This window comes from Megascapheus bottae, chromosome 17 (assembly GCF_031878675.1).
Source record: "Megascapheus bottae isolate mThoBot1 chromosome 17, mThoBot2.hap1, whole genome shotgun sequence".
NCBI lineage: Eukaryota > Metazoa > Chordata > Mammalia > Rodentia > Geomyidae > Megascapheus > Megascapheus bottae.
This window is the reverse complement of record NC_143525.1, coordinates 6,036,362-6,061,356: the sequence shown is the minus strand read 5'-3', so window position 1 is coordinate 6,061,356 and position 24,995 is coordinate 6,036,362. Positions and strand designations below refer to the sequence as shown.

Below are 24,995 nucleotides of genomic sequence, written 5' to 3'. Positions count from 1 at the left end.
GTTTCCCCATGACAAGGGACATATAAGCTCCTTCAGTCTGGTGACAAGGTCTACATTCATACCATGCGTTCTCTGGATATATAAGCTTTGTAGCCTGCCTCATTGCTACTGTGAATTCCTAGACTGGCTGACCCTAAGCCCAGCTGCTGCCTTGAGTACAAGACCCTTCTGCCATGATCTAGCATAAAAGTGCTTCCCAATCTTCTTTTTTTTCTCTCTCCCTCCCAATCTTGGTGAGCCCCACAGGCTCACAACTCAAATGGTTCTCATCTTGCTATTAGTGACCAGTATGCCTGGTAATTGCCATCCTTCCCTGCCACAGAACACCATGCTGCAGAGGTAGCATGACGTTTCTGTTCCAAGGCCTAGGGAGTAGAGTATCTAGGGTGCTGTGGGCAGATGATACACCCCCAGAAGGGAAGACAAAACAAATGTGAATTGCATTGGATCAATGTGATCTTTTTTTTAAGGTATTTTTTAAAATAGAGATATACAGACTTGTTTGAGAACTTTGTGTGAATATAAATTTCAAAATCTCTTTTTATGCTAGAATATTGCAAGGGCAAGAGAAGGTTGGTCAAGGAAAGTGGAGTCGTCATATTGGTCTTGCTGAGAATGGTCAATCCCACAGGCAGTTGACCGCCTAGGTTCTCCTCAGAGGTCTTGGTTCTGCTAGTCAGGTGGTACCATGGGGAGGGTGTGAGCTACACTGAAAGCTTAAGCTGGTCACAGAGGGAGTGGATCAGCATGTCTTCTATCTAAGGCTTCACCATTGTGAATGCCACCTCTGTAGCCAGAGCAGTTACAACAGTAGCACATGCCAGATCATGTGCTCAGCACTCAACATTTTATCTTCCTTCATCTCTGTGGCAACAGAGCCAAAGGTTATTATTCTCCCAATTTTAGGCTTAGAGTTGGGGTCCTGTACACAAATGACAGATCTAAATGCAAGCAGTCTAATTTCTTTTTTTTTTTTTTTTTTTTTTTTTTTGCCAGTCCTGGGCTTGAGTTCAGGGCCTGAGCACTGTCCTTGGACTTTCTCAAGGCTAGAGCTCTACCACTTGAACCTCAGCACCACTTCCGGCTTTTTTCTATGTATGTGGTACCGAGGAATCGAACCTGGGTCTTCATGCATGCTAGGCAAGCACTTTAACCACTAGGCCAAATTCCCAGCCCCGCAAGCAGTCTAATTTCTCAGTCCATGATACAACTTCAGTTATGGACCACACAGGCTTACCAAAGAGAGAAGCCGAAGTCCCGCATGCATGAGTACATTCATACGTCAACATCTCTTGTCATCTTACTGAATGTGTAAGAAGGGGCATACATGTTGGAAGTTTGTGGACAGAAGCTTAGGAAGGCTGCATGGTGACCACTTGAAAACAGAGATGACCTTTTGAACACAGAAAAGCCAATTTTTGTTTTGTTTGCCTCAATGATGAAGAAAGACTTCACAGCCACACCAAATAATTATGACTTATGTTTTGGCTATTTGGGAAACGATTCTTAAAGTGAAAGCCTACACTTGGCTGCTCTCTCGCCAGCTCTTATTTTTCTTTTCTCCCACAGCCCCTGACAGTCATCTATCTTCTGCCCTTACCACTGTGGCCCTTGATTATATATTGTCTGTGTCACCTTAGAGGCCAAAGGAATGCTGAGATCGGGTTGGGGCAGATATGGCCTGCAGAATGACAGCACCCCAGAAGTGGGCCAGCAATCCCACCTTTATTAGAAATGTATTTATTCGAATCCTTCCAAACTCAGGGCAACATCTACATCTTCTGTTTCATCCTAACTTCTACCATTGCAACCTGGCTTCCTCTCGACTTCAGCAACCAGCTGGTGACCAGCATTTCACAGCTCTCAGCCAGCACTGTGATGAAGTAAAAGGGCCCCTAAGGCAGGCAGCAGCCATCAGTTTAAGAAATGTACTTTTCATTTGGGCATGGAACGTCAAAACAGGCCTCTTGATGAATAAGAGCTATCACAGAGGCAACATCACATGACACATACACATTGCTTCTTACTTCATTTGAGACCCTACATTCCCCACTGACCGAACAGGTACCAGTTCACTGCCCAAGTATCCTTAGCCTGGGAAGTTCTGGAACCCATTGACAAATTCTTTCTCTCCAACTCTCTCCTTTTTTTATGCTCCATAATAAGTCCCCTGTCTGCTTCCAGTTGTCATTACCTCACCCTTCATTCCAACAAACTTGTGTAATGTGTTATTTCTAAGCTTACATATTATTAACATTTAAAGATGGCAGTTTCCTAATGCCATGTAGGAAGGCTCCCTAATCTTATCCGCAGTGCATTTCCAACACGACTGAAGAATGGTTGGTTTCTGGAATATATTAGCACTCTCTCCCCTGCAGGCTCCTCAAACCTGAGAGAAAGGGGGTGCATGCTGTTGAGCTGCTACCTAGGATCCATACCAAGAAGAGATAAGTTACATTTTTCTTTATGGCACTTAGCATTTCTGGTACATTGTATCATTTGCTTATTTTTTGTGTGTTTTGCTTCCCCTCCTACCCCCATCAAGTGAATGAGAGCATAGTGTTTTATTCATTGTCTTAGGCCTTCAGTCTATGCCTGCTAATTCTAATGCCACCCTTAAGATGCAGAATGCGTAGGATATTAATAGTTTTTGCTTTTCTGAGCTTGTGAGAGAACCTTGTACTTCATTTGTTGCTTAAGCATTTATCAAGCAGCTCAGTGTAGACTATCTGTGCAAAGTGTACATAATAAAGTGTTTGGTGCCAGTAATGGTAATGGAACTGTCTCCTGTTAGAAACATGGTGGTAGCAGGAATCTTGTACGTGTGCCATAAACTTGCCGGAACCAGGCACCCAATGGGCCCTCTACATGGCTGCCTTAGGGAAAGAGGGATTCTTAGCAGGAAAACTCCAAACAACCGATTTTCCCCTCTACCATGTTTCTGTTTGCACAGGATGAGCTATTCTGTCCCTGTATTTGTTCCAAGTATCTCTTACCTCTTGAGTTCATTTTTTTATATTCTAGGACAATATCTGTAGCAGTAAGCTAATAATACTTATAAGTAAGGTATGTGGATGTTAAAGGGAAGAGTTTGGTAGCTGGGAAGGCTTTGTAATACTGGTGACAATTTCTGTCAGGACATAGACAAGTTCAGAATGAGCTCAGGGCCACATACCCAAGTGCACTGCCTTTAGAACTGGCCTTTCAAACTAAACTGGGAAAATTAATTCATTCTCTTACACTTCCTCAAACCATGAGACATGGTTACTCTTGCATGGTTGTTCTCTACTAAAACTTTGATTACAAAGAAGAGGAAATGACTTTGGTTCTTTCAGATTTAACACAGCAACAACATAGGCCATGTTGGGTTACTTGCAAGGATCTATGGGTTGATTAAACCGGTCAAGTCTATAGAAAGGACAGAACTAAGATGGGACCATCATGGTTTGACTGAACCCCAGCTGTGCTCAGTTCAGAATCCAGAACTGACTTGGCCTCCCTGGGCACCATTACTTCAGCTGGGTGTGACTGCCAGGCCACAGCTATCTTACATTCTGAGGTACAAAAACTCAGCGACTCTGTTCAGAACTACCACCTAGTAACTTGTGGCATATTGGTTAGATGATTAGCTTTTCACAAGTCAGACTCATAAGCATTTGGTAGGTTGACAAAGCTGCTTTGAGCTTTGGCAGCAGTGCCCTTGGGTCACCTGGCCAGGTGTTCCTAATTGGTGCCAGGTGATATAGCTCAGTCCAAGCAGGACAAATGGAGAGGTTTGCAGTGGTGAAGCCATAGCCTGCCTGGAGTCGTCCAGAAACTTTTGACACGCAGTCAAGAGGGAATTGTCAACACAAGATATCCATAGCAGAGTTCCTGACTGGCTTTTCCAAGACACTTGACTTCCTGCCAGATTCCAGACAGATCTGCATTCCCAAGGGTAAGACATAGAGCAGGGAGGGGATGTTTCTTAGCAAATATTGATGCACCAGAGAATTGGCATTAAATTATTGACTTGACAACTCATGCTATGCTGCTTTTGATTGCTGATATGAAGGATTATCTATTTACAATTGGATTCTGCTGTTGAATTGTGGTGATTGCTGAGCCCAACTTATTTTGGGGATGGGAAATGAATAATACGTTAAGAACCCAGATGAAGCTTAGGAACTACTCAGCACTTTCTGTGCAGAAAACAATCATAAGGACTGAATTTTTTCTTACTCCCTGTAAGGAAAGTTATCATCTGCAGGGTTTTGTTTTTGTTTATTGGTTGAGTAGGCCTGGGACTGATTTTTCTGCCTCTCTACTGAGATTGGCAGACTCAAAGAGCCAAAAATATGTTTCTTTGCCATTTGGGCCTAACACACAGTAGGCATTCAGCAAATGTTTGTTGAGTCAGCATCTGGTGTGGAGACATATGCCTCTCCTAAGTTCTGTGTTTGTGTTCAGTGCCATTATTGGACTTGATTCTTACTTGGCCTTTTTTTTTTCTTTGCAAAGCTGATATTCTGGTACTTGAGCCATACTTCCACTTCTGGCTTTTTGCCAGTTACTTTCAGATAAGAGTCTGATGAACTTTTCTGCTGGGGCTGGCTTTGAACTGCCATCCTCAGCTCCAACTTCCAGAGTAGCTAGGATATATCACCCACCAAACCTTTGTTCTGATTCAGTATCAGAACAGTTTGACAAAATGTGACCTCTTATTAGGAGATGATTTTCTCTGGCTGAGGAGGCGAATGCCCACAGGGATCTGTGTTGACCAAGTGTTCTGATCATGACCCAGAGACTATGGCTGCTGTTCCACAAACAGCAGTACCCGACTAGGTGCCTGTGCCTCGGATCCCCAAGCCAGACTCCAGAGCCTGCATTACACTAGGCGGCTGTCCAGCTCCTCTGCCCTGGCTCTCTTAGTCTTAATTCCTTTTAATTTCCTGTTTCTAGGCTAGTCCTTTTTCCCCTTCATCCCAGCCCCCACTCCTTTCAGGTCCCTTCCCCTAATTCCTACTTCTTGCTTCGAGTGTTTTTGCTCCCTCTGGCCCCCAGATGTCTCCCTCTGCACCACAGCTATGGCCTTCTTCTGTTACATATTGCCACAGAACTTGCTTCACCTCTTGTCAGTGTTGGAATGGCCTGCAAAGTAGCTTCTCTCCAGGTGGGGCTGGACCTTCAAGGAGAGGGCAAAGTGGCTGTACCTTCCCAAGTCACCTCAGCACAAACCAGCTCCCCTAGTCACACTGGCTTGGCCATTCCCAAGAAGCAAAGACCATCATCTTTGCCTCCAGAATGAAGAATGCAGACACCAGTTAGTCAGCTCCAGCCATGCACCAGGCCCTGGGTTCTGTCAAAACCACATACAGTCCCCCACAGCCTTGAGAAATGTATGCATTGTCCTGCATGGCCCAGAGTCAGCTGCGGGCAGAAGTATTGGGTAACTTGGCCAAAGAGACTGGAGCAGGGCCAGATTGGGCTCTGTGGGCCTTCTTCCCAGTGCTCTGTGCTCTCAGGCAGTGATCTGCTCTGAAATCACAGACTATTGATGATATTCAGTTGCTGTGACACAGATCGAGATAAAAGATCTGTTTAATTCTAGTGTTGCTGTTCTCATATGGAACCTATACACAGGCCGGATACTGTTTGGTGGCTGACTTTTTGGTCTTGCAGTGTGATTTGGAGTCTCACAGCATGTAACTTGTGCATCACAGTCCGTGGTTTGCCAGCTTTATCCTGCAGGGCTCCAGCTCAAGGGTGGCTGAACCCCATAACACTCTCCCCCAAAATGTATCCTGCTATAATTCCAGCTCTTCTCATCACATGTGGCCTCTGATCCCCAATTTTTTCAACTGTGGGTGGATCTAGGCTCTGTAAACTTTGTGAGCACATATACTTACCCTGTGGTACTCTCCTGTCACTTCTTCCCTACCCTGCTGCTAATCTTCTTAGTGTTGTTAGTTTGGCCCTGGTCCCCTCCCACCCCGGCACAGCTGAATGTGAGCTCACGTCTGGTTCCCCTTTTTGTTCGCCTTAACCTTCTCCAGCCTCTGACCCCATCCTCAGCTGTGCCCCTACTCTGACCTCTACTTCCTCAAAGGCTTTCACGTGTCAGCTCTTCACAGCTCCCCTCACCTGGTGTCCACTTGGCTGGGCTTCACTGGCCTTTCGCCTCCAGCCAGACTTGCCCAGCACAGCTGCCCTTCCTGTAGCTAATAACCGAAGCGGATGCTGCCAGATACTCCGCTCTGAACTTCCAACCTTTCCAGGATGCCCGTTGTCACCACTGGACCTGGCTAGAATTGGCCTCTGTTACTATACCAAATGCCACCCAGGTTCTCCTCTGTGTTCACTCCTGTTCCTTCTCATTTGGGTTGAATGACACATTATTGGATGGTTGCTCTGAGAGACTCGCAGGATAGTCATGTGTGTCCAGTGTGCAAAAGGCACTGTTCCTGGGCAGTGGCCAGGTGGGAGTCATTGATACTGTCAGCATGGCTACCACTATCAAGAGCCAGTTATGGCCTAGAAGTTACCATTGATTTGTGATCTTGAATCCTCACGAGAAACCTGTGAAGTTGAGGTTTCTTGATCTCCTGTGATAACTCAAGAGAGTTAAGAAACTGCCAGGCACCTATATGTCATCAATGTCGCATACCTTTAAATCCTAGCCTGTAATACACACTTGTAATCTCAGGAATCTGAGAGCCAAGGTTTGAAACCAGCCTGAGCAGAAAAGTCTTTGAGAGACTAATCTGTAAATAACCAGCAAAAGAAAAAAATGGAGGTGTGGCTCAGGTGGAGCTCAAACCTTGAGTAGAAAAAAACTAGGTGAAAGTGCAAGGCCCTAAATTCAAATCCCAGTTCTAACACATGCACACAAACACATACAAACTTTCTCAAATGTCTCCTAGCTAGGAAGTGGCAGATTTGAAATCCCTTGTCCCTGAGTGTAAAACCTCTCTCCCTCCTCCACATCAGATAGCATGACCCTGTTTTGGGAGATCCTGGTTGTAACATAAGAATTTAAAGAGGAAAGATGACTGTTTGCCAGTCATAGCCTTGTTGTGGGAGCTTCTTGGTGTCCAGAGGAGGCAAGAAGTATAGGGTTGAGCACCGTGTGTGGAGGGAGTGAAGTCTAAGTGGAGCATAGAGCCAGGGCCCTTAAGCTCTGTGAAAACAGCGTGAATCGTTACATTTGCTACACAAGCACTCTACCTCTTGACCCTGCCGTCAGCCCTTTTTAAAAAGCTCTAGTCATTTTTGAATAGGGTCCAGACCTTCCAGGACCACAGTCTTCTCAGTTTATACTCTCCATTATTTTATACTTCCCACTATAGTGGAGACGACAGGCACGTACCACCGTGCCCAGCTCTGTTGTCTGTTTAGATGAGATCGTGTGAAATCTTTTGCCCAGGCTGTTCTGGAACTCCCATCTTAGGACCTTCCATTTCAACCTCCACATAGCGGGAATCACAGGCATGCATCATTAATCCGGCTATTGTCTTAGGAACCTTTGGGCCTTGCTAGCTTTGACCCACAGTTCCCACCTCTGCCTCTCAGATAGCTAAGATTAGAAGCATAAGCCACCAGCACCTGGATAGTTTGCCTGGAGTATTAATAAATACATTATTAGGAGGGAATGAGCAGAATATAAAATAAAGCAGATTCTAGAGGGTTGAGGACAGAGGCAGGTAGGTGCCTTTCTTCCCACCCCAGGGGTCTTTTTTTCCTCTGGTAAGAGGCAGGAGGAAGTGGAGGCAGGTGACAGGTGTTCACGCCACCAGCTGCTGAGTAGCGCAGACAATTCCAAATGGAGTAACTCTGCTCTCCCCAGTTCAATCCAGAAATCAGAAAGCAAATACCTCACCTTCTCAAGTCTACTCTTTTTTTAGCGTATTTGCCCAGCTCTAGGATTAAAGGGGACATTTACATGAACTTTTGAAAACAAATATTCCAGTTTTGTCTCTTCTCCTGCTCCTTTTCCACCTTGGCTCAGGAATCTACTGTAAAACATCCCGGTTTGATCAGCAAGATCCAGCTGATTAATACTTAAGCAAATGTCACCTACAGAAGCACTGAAGGGAATATCCAGCAGCACTGGGCCACGTAAATGCTGCTTCTTCCTTGGCCATGTCAATAAGTAGCAAGAGCTGCGGCCTGCACTGCACTGTGACAGAAGTGCTGGCTGTGATATGGCCAGTTAATCCCCATGAACCATCCAGAAAACACACCCCTGTTCCTGAGAGCCTGGTCAATGTCCCTTCCCAGTTTGAAAAAGGTTTTCTTGCACCACCTCTTAATTGCCATGGGCTGGATTTGTAAATACCATACATGGCTGAGTAACCCTCATCTAGTAAACTGACCAAGGGAAATGGATGTTGCTGGGGGTTTACCCCCCCCCACTTTGGTAACCCTGGCATCCTATATCTGTCTCTGAAAGGGACTCTTGATCCTAGGAGAGAACATCTGCCCTACCAGGTACCGATGGTACCAGGGAAGGAGCTGAGTGAAGCCTGGAGAAAACATGACTCTAGAGTCCAGAGCCTCCCCAGGTGTTCCATGCTAGGGTCGGGGCAGAGAACATTCATTGTTGAGAAGTTGGCAGCTTTCCAGAAGTTCAACTGTCTTTTTTGTTCCCAAATGTCAAACATTTCCTTGGCTAAGGGATAGATGACAAGAGCCCCAGAGGCTGCTTGCTGGGCAATTTGATCTCTCACACCTGATGCAGCCCAGCTCAAGTTCTTCCGGGACCCTCCAGCAGGATGGCCTGGAATCCAGAAACTCTTTCCCAGGTCTGCCAAGAGCACTGTCTACCCCTGTCTCAAGGAAATAGCAAACTTCCATGTCAGCACTATAGTGCATCTTGATCACAATGCTGATTTTTCAGTGACATTCAGGGAAATTAGCTGGGATGTACTTCCAAATTTAGTCCACTGGAGATGGAGTGGGCAAGGGTGCAGATGCAAACAGACAGGTCATGAATTTGACCCTTGAAGAGCTGAATGAAGATCTGTCATGATCAGCATGGCCTTCTGTCGGTAAACTACTATAAAAAGTGAAAAGGGAGGAGAGAAAAGAAGCCACATCCCAGGTTTTCAGTCCCTTGGAGTCTGGGCCTTTCTGCCTCAGGACCCCCAGCCGGACTCAGTGGTACAGGCTGAGTATTATACCTGCATTTCCATGCTGGCTTTCCAGACCTCTGCTTATGCATGTAGTAAACAGAACTGAGCATGGCCAACAGACTTAGCTTTCTCTACTTTAGAAAGACCCTGCTTTATGCTTACTTAAAGTATGTCTAGAGAGATTCCATTCAGGTGCCTAAGCTGATGGCATCTCAAGAAAGTCACACTTCAAGAAAGGAGAGCCCTGAAAGGGTATCAATATATGTGAATGAATGCACCTATCTGGCAAATATCATATAACCCTTTTATTAATTACAATAAATAAATAAATAAATAAAAAGAGTTTCAGGTCCAAGGAAATGGAAAGACTTAGAAAAAAATCATATTAAGTGAAGTAAGCCAGACTCAAAGGAACATAGGCTCACTGGTTTCCCTCATTTGTCCTAATCAGTAGAAACCTTGGGTTCCCCTTGCAGAGATTTACAATAGAAGAAAGCCTAGATATACAAGGCCATATAGTATGACTCTAAATGAAAGGACCTCTAGGATATAGAAACAAAAGCCATATAATGAGTGATTCTTGTCCTTAATGTACTATGCCATCTCTCATCTATTTTGCTGTCTCTTGGTTATCTCATCTTGTTACAGTATTTCACCTGGTTATCTGATATATTATATATATGCATATTTGGTTATTTGAAATTGGATAGGGAAGGGGGGAAAACAAGATGAGGGTGGGGGTGGGGAGAGGGAAATGAGAACCAAGACATGAGAAAGGGTATCAGTGTATGTGAAGTAATGCACCTTCTATCTGGTGAATATAATGTAATCCTTATATTAATTACAATAAAAATATATGAAGAAAAAAAAAAGAAGAGAGCCCTGTGGGGATGGAGGCATGGCTCAGTTGACAGAGGACTGGTTAGTGAGTGAAAGTGGCAGGTACTGAGTCAAGTTCCAGACTCAGATGTGGGGGGCGGGGAGATAAGGAAACACCACCTCTCTCACCCAAAGAACCCCCAGGCCTCTGCTTGTCCCTATCCTTTGTGTCAGGAAATGACTTTCTCCTTGAACCTGTTGGAAATCTCCTTCCCAAGAACCTTTGTTTGTTCTGAAATAGATTAAAATGACAAAATCTCATTTGTCACTATTTTTGTTTTTGAACAAACACCAGTTTTATCAGCTGTTACTATTAGAGACACAACTTGTGTAAGTCACAGTGCCTATGCTAGGGAAATCAGATTACTATATTATTATTGTGATAGACCCATCCACCCTTCAGCTAGAACTGTTCCAGACGTGGAACTCTGTCTGCCTTCTCCTCATGTGTGCAGTATTTGTCCTTCCTTATTGATGGCCCTATCTTTTTTTTTTTTTTTTTTTTTGCCAGTCCTGGGCTTGAGCTCAGGGCCTGAGCACTGACCTTGGACTTTTTTCTCAAGGCTAGAGCTCTACCACTTGAGCCTCAGCACCACTTCTGGCTTTTTTCTATGTATGTGGTACCGAGGAATTGAACCCGGGTCTTCATGCATGCTAGGCAAGCACTTTAACCACTAAGCCAAACTCCCGGCCCCGGCCCTATCTTTCTTATATGTACTTGTCCCCTCCAGATATTTTATATATTTCTTTTTCTGATGTCATAGTACCAGGCTTGACCTTAGCACCTTATGCCCTCCATCCACTCATGGCTAATGCTATACCAGTTTAGCCATACCTCAAGTTCAAATAACATGTGTTGTGCATGTGTATTTATGTGTGTGTATATACATACTACTAGTCCTAAGGCTTTAACTCATGGCCTGGGCACTGTCCCTGAGCTTGTTTTGCTTAAGGCTAGCACTTTTATCACTTGAGCCACAACTCTACTTATTTGGGGGGGTGGGGGTTGTGGTTAGTTGGTAATATATCCCACAGACCTGTCCTGCCCCTGCTAGCTTCAAATCATGATCCTCAGATCTCAGCTTCCTGACTAGCTAAGATTACAGGCATGAACCACTAGCACCCAGCTTAAGTCAGTTTTATAGTGCTACGTTTTGTGTGTGTATGTATATGTATGTATATGTTGGTACCAGGACTTAAAAGCAGGGCCTCTTGCTCTCACTCAGCTTGCTTACACACAGATGGTGCTCTACCACTTGAACCATGCCTCTAGTTCTCAAAGTATAGCCCAGGCTGGTCATGATCCTCCTGCCTCACCCTCTTTTTGGTGTGTGCCTTTCTTCATTCTGTTTTTGAGGACCCTCTTTTGTGTCTGCTTTGCGCTTGGCAATGGTATGTGGTGGGGAATGAGGACTGTCCTTATGTAAGATTGTCATGTGGCAGGAACAGGCTCCTGCTCAGCGATGGTAACGCAGTTCACTCAGGAGACAGGGAGGAAACTGTCCCAATTAGCAGGAGTTTAACAGGGCAATCTTCAAGGAAGCCACATGGATGCAGAGATTTGGAGGACTAAGTAGGCCCGAACAAGAGGCATGTGTAGAAGCCAGGGTGTGGGCAGAGCAGTGTTGGCTAGAGTGCAGTGGGAGCCATTAGAGCCCTGAGAGCCTGCCTCCCTGTTGTGAGTCAGTCTTCATGAATATAAACTAAAAGCATTTGCCACTGGTTTTTTTTTTCTCTGTGATTAGTTCTTGATTTATTTTATCATTTTTTATGCTTTTCCCATCATCACCCTGATTTGAAAATTGAGTGTCTCTTGAAACTGGGCCATCCCAGCCTGGAGTGCTCACTATCACGTGCCTGCCTTAACTGTTTCCTAAACTCCCTCTGTTTATCTCTAGATTTCTCAAGCAGCCAGCTCCTCCCCTTGCCATAGGGTGAACCAAGGCCCTAGAGTACCAGGAATAATGCCCCCCCCCCCCGCATATACACTTCTGTCTGTTCACCACCCCCAAGCCCACTGTCTTCTGTCACCAATCCACATAACCTTCCCTTCCCCTCAACCAAGCGCCACACACATCGCAGAATGACCGGAAATAGGGGGACTTCTTCCCGTGGGGCTCTGAGGGCCACCATGATGGTGCTCTGGAGATAGAAATGGGTGAAAAGACTTGCTGCTCTGGTCTGGTAAGAAACTGGCCTAAAACAGAGATGGTACTTAGGTACTACACATCCCTTTCTCACTGCAACGATCTTGAAACTGCTAGCTAAAATATTATAACTACCCCCCAAAGAAGATCATAGAGATGTTAACAAGAAGGAAGACAACCCTTTGCTGGACAAAGTGGTACATGTCTGCAACCCCAGCTACTTGGGAGGCGGAAGTAAGAGAATTGCACATTCAAGGCCAGCCCAGGCAAAAGTAAAAGACCCTGTCTTAAACTTCAATACATAGGACTGAGCTGTGTGGCTCAAGTGATAGAGCAAACTTGCTTAACAAGCAAGAGGTCCTGAGTTCATTTCCCACCGCCACCCCTGCTCCCCATCCCTCAAAAAGGAGCTTCTTAGATGAAGTAAGTGGAGAGAGGAGCAGACTAGTGCCACAGCAGAGTGCAGTTATTATGTGCAAAACGTTGTAGGGTTTGCAGACCACACACAAAACATGTCACAGCATCTTCCACTTTCTTGACAACTCTTTAAATATATAAAATCTAGTCTTGGCTCATGGGTTATACAAAGAAAGAGACTTCAGCTAGAATTAGTCCATGTAGGTATGTAATATAGAGGCTTAGGCTGTGTCTCCTGAAGACAGAGCCAGAGGATGGAGCAGAGACCCTGAAAGGTTCCCTGAGAGGAGGGACTTATGTAAGATGGGATCCTCTGGGTGTGGAGATGCACAAGTGGCTGAGTGCCTATAATCTCAGCACACTAGGCCAGAGGATGGTAAGTTTGAAGCCAGCCTGATCTATGTAGCAAGACCCTGTCCCTCCACACTCCTCACCCTATAAAAAGAATCTTTGTTTAAACAACTCTCTTACCCTAGTCAAATGACCAGGAGCTTACCATTTGTTCCAAATCCTTTTCCAGTGTTTGAAACCATCAGTAAGCTATGCTCACAAGGTGGGTTTAAAATTTCCACCACTCAGTGTCCATTGGACCCTAGAACTCTGAGAATCTGTGGGATGGGATTCAGAAAGTCTGTGAAGTTGGCTGGAAAGGCACTTTGCACTCTTCACTATTGTCTTATTAAGCTTGAGGACAAATCAATAGCAAATCACAGTATTTTCATTAGTAGGATTTGTGACCATTTTGTCACCAGGAGAAATCTAAACTTTTCAGATAAAAACATTACCTATGTATTATTAACTGCCAAAGTGTGTGTGTGTGTGTGTGTGTGTGTGTGTGTGTGTGTGTGTGTGTGTGTGTGTGTGTGTGTATATATACATATATATATATATATGTAAAGTCTTTTTTTTTTTGCCAGTCCTAGGGCTTGAACCCAGGGACTGGACACTGCTCTTGGACACTTTTTGCTCAAGGCTAGCCACTTGAGCCACAGAACCACTTCCAGCTATTTCTGTGTATGTGGTACTGAGGAATCAAACCCAGGGCTTCATGCATGCTAGGCAAGCACTCTACCACTAGGCTACACTCCGGTCCCCCAAACTTATGTCTTACTGTAGTTGGAAATGTTAAATCCTACTTCTACAGGCCTGGAGATGCTCAATATAGTCTCATAAATTCAACACAACACCATACTGAGGCTCTTCTTCCCACTTTTTTTTTCCAGTGTCAGTACTTGAACTCAAGGCTTTGCACTTTCTTTTGCTCTGCCACTTGGGCCACGGCCCCATGTCCAGATTTTGCAGGTTAGACATAAGAATCTCACAGACTTTTCTGCTGGGTTGGCTTTGAATCAAGATGCTCAGATCTCAGCTTTTTGCGAAGCAGGGATTACAGCTGTGAGCCACCAGTGCTTGGCTTGCTTCTTTCCACTTGTAATCACTTACCTGGGCATTCTCTTGCATGGCCACCTAGCTAACCGCACCTGTATTTCTTTCATTACTCCCTTCACAGCAACATTTGTCTTTGAAAATCTCTCATTTCTTCGTTTTCTGCATTTATTGTCATTACTCCTATTAATAGACTTTGGATTAGTGTTATTCTTTCTCCAACTTGTATTGAAAATAATTCATTTTCCATCTGTCATGTAACTATTACGTCTATTAGCCCTCATTATTGGAATAACTTCCAATATTTAGAGCGATTTCTTCACTGGAGAGCCACTGTAGATAGCTGTTGATAGCTGGGATCAGGGAACTGCAGGAGTGTGCGGGTTCCACGTGCTCTGCCGGCCACGTGGCCTGGGTGCCTGGCCCTCCCTGTTCCTCGGCATTGCCTCATTTGTGCTCACTGGCCTCCATCTGTAGGTCCAAGAGTGTGGGGTGAGCAAGCGCTTCCTGCTCTTGCTTTGGAGGTGCCCACACTGGCTACGCCAGTGTGCCACTCGGATGCACAAGGCTTGGTGTTTCCTACTGGGCCAGGGAACATGGAGTCTGCGCTTCTCCCGGTCCACGTCCTCAGCGTCCTGTGGGAAGTGGGCAGTCTGGCAGCCTCAGGAGGTGGGGTGAGGCTGGCAGAGTGAGACTCGAGGTCACTGGCTGCAAGGTCCCTTCGTCATCTCTAGTCCCAAATGCTAGAAGCTACCAATCCAGGAAGGACTGGCCTCTCAGGAAGAGGCTCTGCTTCAACAAGGTGAAGTGGCTGTCCCATGGATGGAGGAGATCGTGAAGTCTGGAGCTGAACTCTAAGCTCTGTGTGTCAGGGCAGGATCCAGCTGGGCAGCAGGGGTAGCCATCTCCCTACCGTCCACCATCCTGGGGGTGTGGGTGGCCTGCCTGGGCTGGAGCTGTGAGTCAGCATACCTCTGCCTCCAGAGTGAAGAGCACACCCTTTCTTCCTGGGCCTCTCACCTGGCCCCCAGGATGCTAGTACAGTCTGCACACGGCAGTGAGGACTGCTTCCAGGTTTCTTGCCACACCCAGCAGCCTGCAGGTCACCCATGCCACCACCTGCGCTGCCATTCTCCACATTCAGTGCAACACTTTTCTGGTCTGAATCATTAAGAGGTGTGTTTGGCTTCTCTCTTTCAGGGATGATAATGGTGATTTTATTGCTGCTTGTGGCTATTGTGGTTGTCGCAGTCTGGCCAACTAACCGATAGCAATAAAGGGACCACCCGCTGCGACACCTGCCAGTGACGAAAGAAAGCCCGCACCCTTTTCCTACACAACACCTGCTCTCAATAAACTCCTCCAAAGCTCCGAATGAACTCGACGTGCATTGCTTCAGGAGGGCCTGCCCAGCTGAGTAGCTCTGAGAGCTGCCTGAGCATCGCATCGGCCCTGTGCAGGCCTCTGGTTTCTACCTTGGTTGTTGTAGTCCTCGTTAAATGCCCCTCAAGTGGTCACCCCACAGTCTGTTGAGTATCCTCTCAACTGTGTCTGGTCTGCTGGGGAAGGTTATGTGGCTTGTTGTGTGTCTAGGATGTCTAAGTGAATGAGATGAGGGCCATGTGGAGAGGTGGTCCCTTAGGCGGGTCTGAGTGTGTCCATCAGGCACCCTGCCCCACTCGACCTCCCCACCACTGGTGCTGTAGCTGTGAGCTGTACCTGCTCTCAAATAGTTGTAGGATCTTTGGGCCCTACCTTCAGACCCAGGAACACATTCTTCATTGTCTCCATCCCAGTCAACTTCTCTAGGTTGAAGCATTTTTCTAAGCAGCTGGAATTCAGTCTCTTGCTCAAGTGGGGACTGGGAGAGCCACAGATAGTAACATTTCTGTTTAGGGTTCAGAGGAAGGTGGGGTTATGTCTTCTTGTATGCAGCATGTGTGTGTGCTCTTGTACATATGTGTGGGTCTCAGGCCTGGCTGATGGTGGGCATGTGAGGGATGTCAGGCCATCAAGAAGATGAGTTTGAGTGAGAAGGGCACACTGGACCAGGCATGGTGCCCTCTGCTTTCTGTATAGAAAGCAAGGTGGGCAGCTGGCCTGGTTTTGCTGCCCCTATTAGGAGGAGGGACAGGATTAAAACAGCAGAGGCTGTCTCACGTGGTTTTTACTGAGGACAGAACAAGTCTGTGGGAGGAGGGGTCCTGGGCATTTACTGAACGCAGCACCACCCAAGGCCCCCACTAGGCAAAAGCACCAGGAAGATAACCAAGGTGCAGCGGGCCCTGCTGTTACTTCCCGGGATCCATGAGTCTAGACACTTGCTTGACTCTGACTCCATCTCCACACTCTAGTACCCAGGCCAGTAGACAGCCACCGAGGATGCTGGCAGAGGTTAGGGGACTCTGAAAGCTCAACAGGCCAGCAGCCCAGAAGCTAGCCCACAGTCCCTGCTCACAACTCACTGGCCGGAACTGGTCACCTGACCCTGCTTCACAGAGGAATGGAGGTTCTAGAAACTGAAATACAGTGAACAGCAAGGACAACTTCACCACTTGACAGCAAGTGTGACCATGGGCAACTTATCATGTCATGTGTGTTCCTCATCCAGAAACAGATGAACAGATCCCCTACCCTTCATGGAGAGTGGCTGTGAGGACTGGGGGACACACCTGCAAATGCATCCCTGGCCTCAGCGTGGGCAGGTGACTGGGCCTGAGAACAGGGTCATGCTACCTGCTTTTACCAAGTGCAACTGGACAACTTGTGAAGGCATGAGAGTGAGCCAGGCCAAACCAGATGCTCTCCTGCTGCCCAAGGACCCCACGAACACACTGAGCCCCCAAAGCAGGCTTTACAGGCTCACAGGGGCCAGGTCCTGGCTGGAGTGAGAGGGTGAGGAGCAGGACAGCCATGGGGATGAGCCACACTGTCAGGAAGCCAAGTGTGCCAGGCAGGAGAGGAAGATCTGGCCTGCTTAAAGGAGGGGGGGTGGATGGGGGGTTGTGCTGGCAGGCGGGGGCTCTTTGGAGGTAACGTGCGCTAGGACACGTTTCTGAGGAGAAGTGGTTACTAATGGATTGCCCAAGGGAAGAGCAAGAATCCACAGAGCCACTTCTTCCTGTCTTGTGTGAAACTCCAAATCTGTACAAACAGTATCTTCTTGGACCCCCCCGCCCCCCGCTCTGCTTTGGGGCTCTGGGGAAGCAGCATTGATGGTCTGTTTGACTTTCTCACCTCCTCTTGACTGGCTCAGCACGGAGCCCCAGCAACTCGTGGGGCGTCTTTGAGCCAGAGCCACAGAGCCTGGCTCAGGCTCACTGAAAGGCCTTTTCAGGAAAACACTGGGCCCATGTCTGCGCACAGCAGCTTCTGTTCTTTGGGCGAAATGGGCTCTGAGCCCAGACTCACGTTGTTAGCTGTGTAACTTTGGACAAGTTACTTCCCTTCTCTGGACCCACGGGCAGGGAGTGGAGAAGATAAGCTGCCTGCAAGATTGGAATACAAGCATCTCCATCCAGGCACAGGACAGCACAGGCCAGCCTCCGAGGCTCGGGACATGCCTGGCAGGAGGCCCACGCCCTTAGTCTTCGTCAAGAGTGATTTTCTCAGCTAAGATATTTACTCACTCTCCCAAGAAAGATTTACCTTCGAGGCTGCCACGCAACACCTTGGAGCCACTTTAGAGTTATGTGGTGTTTCCTAGCATGATTTGCAAAGCCTTGTTTCTCCATTGTGTCAGGCTCCCAGGCCCAGCAACCTGTAGCAAGCTCCTGCCATGCTGATGAGTCTTAACCTGCACAGAGAGAAAGCCAGCAAGGCAAGGCTGCAGCCCTCATCTCCTCAAGTGCTCTCTCAATGAAAATAAACCTTATTCAAACAACAGCATGAGAACTGTTTAACTTAACTGAATATTAATTATAAGCATTTTCAGTCTGGATACCATATAAAGAAATCCAAAATACCAAGGTACAACTGTGGTACTTGGGTTCCATTTAGACTTCATAATAACTCTACTAAACCTAACTATCATTAGCCTGAGGACAACCTGCTCCTTTCAAGACCAGCAGAACTGGAGCCTGGATACAGCCTTTGTGGCTTTGATGCCTAAAATCCTACATGTGTCTTTTCTCTGTTTCCTGCAGCCAGCTTGCTGGCTTTGTGCTTCTTGAGGTCAGATCCCAGAAACTTCCCTTCCTTGGGCCTGCTTAGAATTGCTGACCAGCCCCCTGGCTTCAAGAACTATAGCTGTGTCTTCTTCCCTCTCTGTGGGAACTGTGTCTTTGCTCCTTCCCACCCTATTTCCTCCTGTCACTTCTCGCATAAAAATCATCCCTTACCTAGTTAGTTCTACCTAGTCCTGCTGAAGTTCACTGATTCCTCTTGCTTAGGAAGCTGAGTCCAAGCGGCTCTTTACTCTAACTGTGCCACTGATTTCACAGGCTTCCTCCCTGCTGTGTGCCAACAACAAAAGACATTGACCTCCTTCCAGAAATGACTTGCTGTCCTCCAGTTGATAAAGCAGTGAGTTAATCCGTCCATGTACAGTATTTCTTCCTTTCAGTCCCAGCTTTTCTTGGCGCATTTCTTCTATGTCTTTATTTAGTATTAAAAAACAGCATGGAAAAAGATGTCTGTTGAAGGAAGTCTGAGGTTGAGGAGTTATGTCTGCCACAAGTGGCCTTCCCCATGCCAGGCAATGTGCCGGGAGATGCAGGGGGACCTCCTCCAGACCCTGGGCTTTGGAGTGGACTGATGGCTCCTTCAGCTTTCTGATGCCTCACCATTCAGTCTCCAAAATGGATCAGTGCTTAACAGACTCAGCCTTCTTCCTGTATTCTCTAAGTTGGATGGATGTCAACACCTAGTCAACCCAGCCAAGGCAGAAAGCTCTGGAAGGTGGCATGCTGTTCATAGTCCTGTTCTAATGTATGTGTGATCAACAGTGTTTTCTGCAGGCCTTGGGCAGAGGCTACAGCTGCCAACACAGGGCCTGGCTGTGATGGAATCACAGCTCAATCACAACATTATGGAGAGATCAAAGAGAGCCACATCATGAAAGTCCTTGTGAACTAGATCCTTGATCTAAAGTGACCAAAGCTAAGAACCAAACTGCCAAGAAACCCCAATTTTCAATGGGTCTATAATCCTGCCAACAGTCTATCCTGGGGAGTGCCTGAGACTACTGACAGGTCCTGTTTGCTCCTTCTGCAGCCTTTCCTCTGAGACCTGCCTCTTTTCCTCTGCTGTCAGGTACTGTTGTTCCACAGAGATTGTTCCTGAGATAGATTAGGATCACAAGCGTCTACTCAGGTACCTACCTAGCCTGGTTTAGAGCCCTCCCTGGCTCTGAGTACAGTTCCTGATCATCACAGCCAGGTCTCTACACAACAAAGGAAGCCTTCTGCACCTTCAAAAGAGGGGGCCTGGAATCTGTATTGACCAGGGGATCAGACCAGGCCTGTGGCTGAGCCCCATCTGAGAACCCAGTGTGAAGAAATGATTTCCTTGTGTTGCTGGGCTCCACTCTGCATGAGAACACAGTAGGCTCCTAAGGGCTATTTAAGAAAGGAATCACAGGGGCCAGGAGTTTGGCCTAGTGGTAGCGTGCTTGCCTAGCATGCACCAAGACCTGGTTCGATTCCTTGGTACCACATACATACAAAAAAGCCGGAAGTGGTGCTGAGGCTCAAGTGGTAGAGCTCTAGCCTTGAGAAAGTCCAAGGACAGTGCTCAGGCACTGAGCTCAAGCCCAGGACTGGCAAAAAAAAAAAAAAGGAATCAATCATTTGGAGGTGTTAGTATAGCCTCTACAATCCAGTGAGTTCAGCACCTGGCGACTGGTCCAGTCCCTACCCTACACAAAGCCTTGAGCTATAGCTTGGAAAACAAGTTTTTGTAAGAATCCCTCTTGAGTCTCACCAACTCTGCTGCATTTTCTTATCTCTACTTGGCTTTGAGTAGAAGAAACGTGATGAAACAAGTTCTGAAGGTAATGGGAAGGTGGAAGGGTGCTCTGTTAGCTACGTGTAGGGAGAAGGAGAGGGAACTCCCCTGGCCCCCCAAGTTCCTCTTGTGTGGAGAGTTCCTATCTCAGAGATGTGTTTTTCCTATTTCACAGCCTTTTAAGCTTGAAATTGCACTCGGAGCCAGCAGGCCCCCAGGACTTTACAAGCAAGGCTATTCTTTTCCTGCTTTTTGGGACAGTGTGCCATCAAGTTGGGGCGTTCTAGAGCAAGCAACCATATTCCTATTACCTCCCCACCCCCCACAGCTCAGGCTACCAAGAAAGAGTGGGAGACAGGACAGTATACAAGAGTTTATTGAATGATATCTGAATTTAGTTCTAGTGTGTGGGGCCCACATTACAAGTTCCTTCTGGGTCCATTTCAACTCTAACCCCCCCAAAAAAAATCTTTAAAAAAATCCACAACTTTTTCCATGTCATTAAATATATTCATATATAATAACCATAATATATTAGTATGCATTGGAAAGGAACACTGACCCAAACAATATGTCATGGTCACAACTAAACATTTACACTTCTGAGTGAACAGAAGTCCGCAACACGGGGAGTCCGGGAGTGGGGAAGGGCCTGGCCAATGACATGAGGTGGCACTGGCTTGGTTTTTGGCCGGGGCAAGGCCCCACAAAGACAATTTTGATACCCCTGGGGTATGGTGTGGTGGTGGGCCACAGGAGCCAGGGCTTATCGGTAAGCCTGGTCTGTCCATGCTGTAGGCTCTAGGATGGAGGCTGGGGGTCTCTTCTAGATCTCAATCTCCTTCCAACCTGGAGCAGCTCCAACACTGGAATTCCTGTGTGTTACTCCTGCGGCAGAGTTCCAGGAGGTCACACAGGGCCTCAGGCAGTGCCCTGCCTCCAGTCTGAGGTTGCTGCCTCCTGTCATGCTTTCAAGGACGGATGCTGTGGACAGAGGCCACAGCCTACAGGCACACCTGGGAGGCGCCCCATGTCCCCCCCCCCCATCCCACCTTTGTAGGACTGTGCATCAGCAAAGCAGGCACTCAGCTGGCAGGGCACCAGACCACCCAGCTGAGAAGAAATAGCTGGAGCATCTGGATGAAACACAAAGACTAACCTGGTATGGTTTTCTTCAAACACCTACATATCACAACTCTGGTTAATATACTCTTCAAAAGCAAATCCTACTTCCATTTTATACCCCTTCCTAACTGTACAAATCAGAAGCCCGCCACTCACATTTCCCTCTCCTCCCTGGAGTGGGGTCAGGTGGGGGGTTGGTTTCAGTCTGGGCCCACAAGAGGCACTGTGGTGAGCTCTGTAGTCTGGTCAGTGGCCCCCCTCCCTGACCTAGCCCCTCAGGCCCCAACCGCCAGTGGAGAACTGAGGTGGATGCTGAAGCTGGTTGGGTTTTTAGGACACCTTGATGCTGCCAGGCCCATGGCTGTCTGACAGGAGGTCTCAGAGGACACCAGTGCTAGCCCCACTTGACACTGGTGAGACTGGAGGGCAGGCAAGGACGGATGGTGTCGTGAAGCTGGCGTGGTGTTTCTGGGCAGCTTAGAAGCTATGCAGACAAGAAACAAGACCCCTGCCCTGTGGTGCCTCTTGCTGCTAGAACTGCTCAGCAAAGCATGCTGATGGAGTTTCAGAACCGGGACCAAGGTTGTGTCCGTTGCCAGGACCAGGGCGTCTGTCAGAATCCCTTCAGCCTTCCTCCCCATGCTTGGGCCAGCTAGACCACCATTGTAGGACCTCTTCAGGAGGGCTGAATGCTGCTGCGTGGTGAGTCCCTTCCCTGCCCCTGCTGCCCTCTCTAGGTGTCAGTCCCAACCCCACCAGGCTCAGAGCAAGGTCCTGAAGCAGCCATTGCCTTGCTCGTGTCTCCATGGCCATTGCAATGGCACCCCTCCCCCACAGCCTGCTGCAGGAATTGCTGGGGTAGGCTACACAGCTGGAGCCCTCAGAAAACCCACCCGAGGGTCTGAGTCCCAGTTCTGCCACATATCATGACAGGACCTTTACTTTCTGGCAAAAACCAGTTAAGCCCTGTCCTGAGAACAGGCTGGGAGTACGCGGGTAAAGTGCCTGGCACAGAGCAGGTGCTCAGTGAATGGCAGTGGTAGCGTAAGCAGAAGTGAGGGACACAGAAGGAAGCCAGTTCCCAAGGCCAGAGCTTCCTCTTTGGGCAGGGAAAACAAAAGCAACTTCTAGAAGGAGAAGCCAGAGGTTGCAAGGGCAGTGCAGAGGTCAAGGAGGTGGAGAGCCAGGACAGGCCTTGGGGAGTGGAGGTACCTGTAGGGGTCTCTAGGAGGCTGGCACCACAAAGCTAGCCCAAAAGTGTGGGCAGTGTGTGCTGTTGAGCTAGATAAGACAAAGGTGTAAGTGGATGCAGCAGACGTCCTATGTGTGTCCCTTCCCTGGTGTCACCAGTGGGGACAGCAGTGGGAAGTGGTCATGGCTTCATTGGTCCCTGGGACCTGGCCCGGCCTGCTAGAACACCCACTTCCCTCCCCAGAATTCTCTAAGCCAGCAAGCCCCTTCCCCCCAATCTTGACTGCCTGCCTTGGCATTCTGTGCCCATTCAGGCCCGTTCCAGCTGTTGACACTTCTGAGGGGCCTTGTGGGAGCTGATGTCATTACACAAATAGTGTCACTGCCCTAAACCCAGCCAGTGCCTCCGCCCCCTCCCCTGGAAAATGTCATAAAAGGGGCTGTTTCCAAGTTTCCACAAAGGAAACGCTCTGGGAGGTTTTGCAGTTGCAACGCCTCCTCCCCCTGGCAGTTCCAGCGGGAGGTGTGACCACCAGGCAGGCTTCTCAGGGGTGTCCTGGAGCCCACTGCCCTCCGGATGGGCCAGGCCCAACCCGGTGGGGGCCTCCTCTCCTCCAAATGGTGGAGCCCTACCTCACCCACCCCAGGACCAGCCCAGCAGGTGGTCGTGGAGACCCGGGTCCACATGAACGCTGGCTGGAGCGTGGCTTCCCACAATGCCATCCAGCCCCTTCCACAGGGACCCGGCCATCGGCGCACCCACCAGGGTCCAGGAGAATTCCTAGACAGAAGGTCAGGGAGAAAGGAGCTTGTCTTCCGTGTCTGGGGTGTGGGAGGGTTTGCTCAGCACCCCTGCCCTGGCTGCGGACCTGAAAATTCACAGTTCTCATATCCTTTCTCCAAGACCATCTATGGCCGGCATCTGCAGCCCCCGCCCCTCCACGGCGACCCCACCTAGCCCTAGGGAAGCGCATTTGTGCTCTGGAAGGAGCGCCGTGAGGTAGGTACGTCTCATCCTCATTTCTGCGGGCGCCTGTTGGGGGCACACAGGGTGGGGCAGGGGGAGGGCCCAAGGGGGACCCTGCTCCCGGGCCAGCTGCGCCCCGCCCCACCCTCCCCCCAACCTGGGAAAGCCCTAGCAGGCCCAGTCCAAGAGCCCCGCGCAGGGGCCCGGCCGTGGTGCCCTGCGCCGCAGCCTCCACGCTAGGCCTTCTTGCACTTGCCCTTCTTCTCGCGCTGCTGGAACTTGCGCAGCCGCCGCGCCCACGTGTCCCGCCACTGGATCACCAGGCTGCTCTTGTCTGCCACGATGCCACTCTGGTCAGGCGAGTCCTCCGCGTTGCCCAGCAGCAGGTACTTCTTGAGGGGCTTGATTTTGGGACATTTGCAGGCAATGTCCCGGGAGCGTATCCACAGACTCTGGTCACCCCGGCGGATGCGGCTCGTGCCCTGCTTGTACACGGAGATGATGTTCACTGTGAACTTCCACCAGTCCCCGGCCTTGTCCGCCTTCAGGATGTGGATCTGGACGGCTGCAAAGAAGCACAAGCAGGCGGGTGGGCCATAGGCTCCGCGTGCAGCCAAGGTCCCATGGAACACCCAGAGCAGGGAAGCGACTACCTCGCACTCAGAGGCCACCTGCTCATCCCTGTGCCAGGGCCTCACTTCCACGAAGCCTGGTGCCTTTGGGAACAAGCCTGCTTCCCTCTTAGGAAAAGAAAACCTGCAGAGACTACACCTGGGCAAGGTCCAGCTCCCCAGGGCAGGTGGCCTCAGGGACAGCAGTGCCGGTCCCTGTATAAGCCGGATCTCCCCATCATTTCACCTCAGGCCTCATGACACCCCCCCCCCACCATAGCCCAGTCTCACTTGGCTTTAGTACCTTTGCACCAGGACAAGTTGCCTCCTGGCAGGCACAGTGCTTTTCCTAGAGACCGGAGTCTTGCCTACTAACTCATGTCCCCAGTCCCTCCAGCCGCAGTGTACATCCAGAACCTCGGGGGCTGGAAACTTGTGCTGGGGATGTCCCGGAGAGTCTGACTCAATAGAACCAGGTAAGGCTTACAGTTACAATCTCCATTCTCTCTCTTCTCCAGCCAGTGACCATATATATATAATATATATATATTGCATATATATATTATATATATAGTAACAATGTTACTGCCACAGGATAAAAAGTTTCCTCCATGCAGGGCTATTCTGAGCTTTCAATCCAGAGGTACTGTGCCTGTGTTGGTTTCTGGACCCTTACTGTAGAACCTTTCAGTTGAAGAATCTCAAAGTCCACTCTTTGGGGGACTTGGTGGTGAAGCACATGATTTCTCCCAGTCTAAGAAGCCTCAGCTCCGAGACTTGAGGAACACGGAGCCCTCGCCCTCATCCTGCCTGGCAGAGCCTCTTCCCTCTGCTGGTACTCTAACGACCTTGGCCACTGCCCTCATCCTGAAGAGACACAGCAGCTTAAACCCGGAATGTGCTCCATGGCTCCAGCAGCCTATCACAAAGACAAGTCCTGGGGGAAGGCCCAGCAGGTGTCAGCCCTTGCCAGCTCGCCAAGGCCTCCGGGGTCAACTCTTACCACCTCCACTCCCAGGACCTGCCTGTGCCCACACTGGCCCATGGGGGTGGTAGGCCATGTGGGATCACACTCCTGAGGGGGGCAGGGCGGGAAGCAGATTTTTTTCCCCCTATTTTTATTAAGGCTGTTCCTGGACATCATGAACTCTGCACCCCACTCTGAGGGCTCCAAAGAACAGCTGCCATGGCAACTGTTTCCATGTTTTTGTCA

General features: G+C 48.7%; 2 protein-coding genes across 3 annotated transcripts in view; one reads left to right on the top strand and one right to left on the bottom strand.

Annotated features, from left to right (window-relative positions):
• Positions 1-15,317, top strand: part of Stx8 (syntaxin 8) — a gene marked incomplete at its 5' end in the record, with an annotated part of 226,074 nt that extends 210,757 nt beyond the window's left edge. The window contains one exon of the mRNA XM_090349527.1: positions 15,143-15,317. Within this exon, the coding sequence (XP_090205653.1) occupies positions 15,143-15,213 (71 nt within the window). The remainder of the gene's footprint in view (positions 1-15,142) is intronic.
• A 4,937-nt stretch (positions 15,318-20,254) lies between these two features.
• Ntn1 (netrin 1) overlaps positions 20,255-24,995 on the bottom strand; it is a 163,619-nt gene continuing 158,878 nt past the window's right edge. For both annotated transcript variants that reach the window (XM_090349524.1, XM_090349526.1), the window contains exon 7: positions 20,255-23,736. In XM_090349524.1, coding sequence (XP_090205650.1) covers positions 23,408-23,736 — 329 coding nt within the window. In that variant the 3' untranslated portion in view covers positions 20,255-23,407. The remainder of the gene's footprint in view (positions 23,737-24,995) is intronic.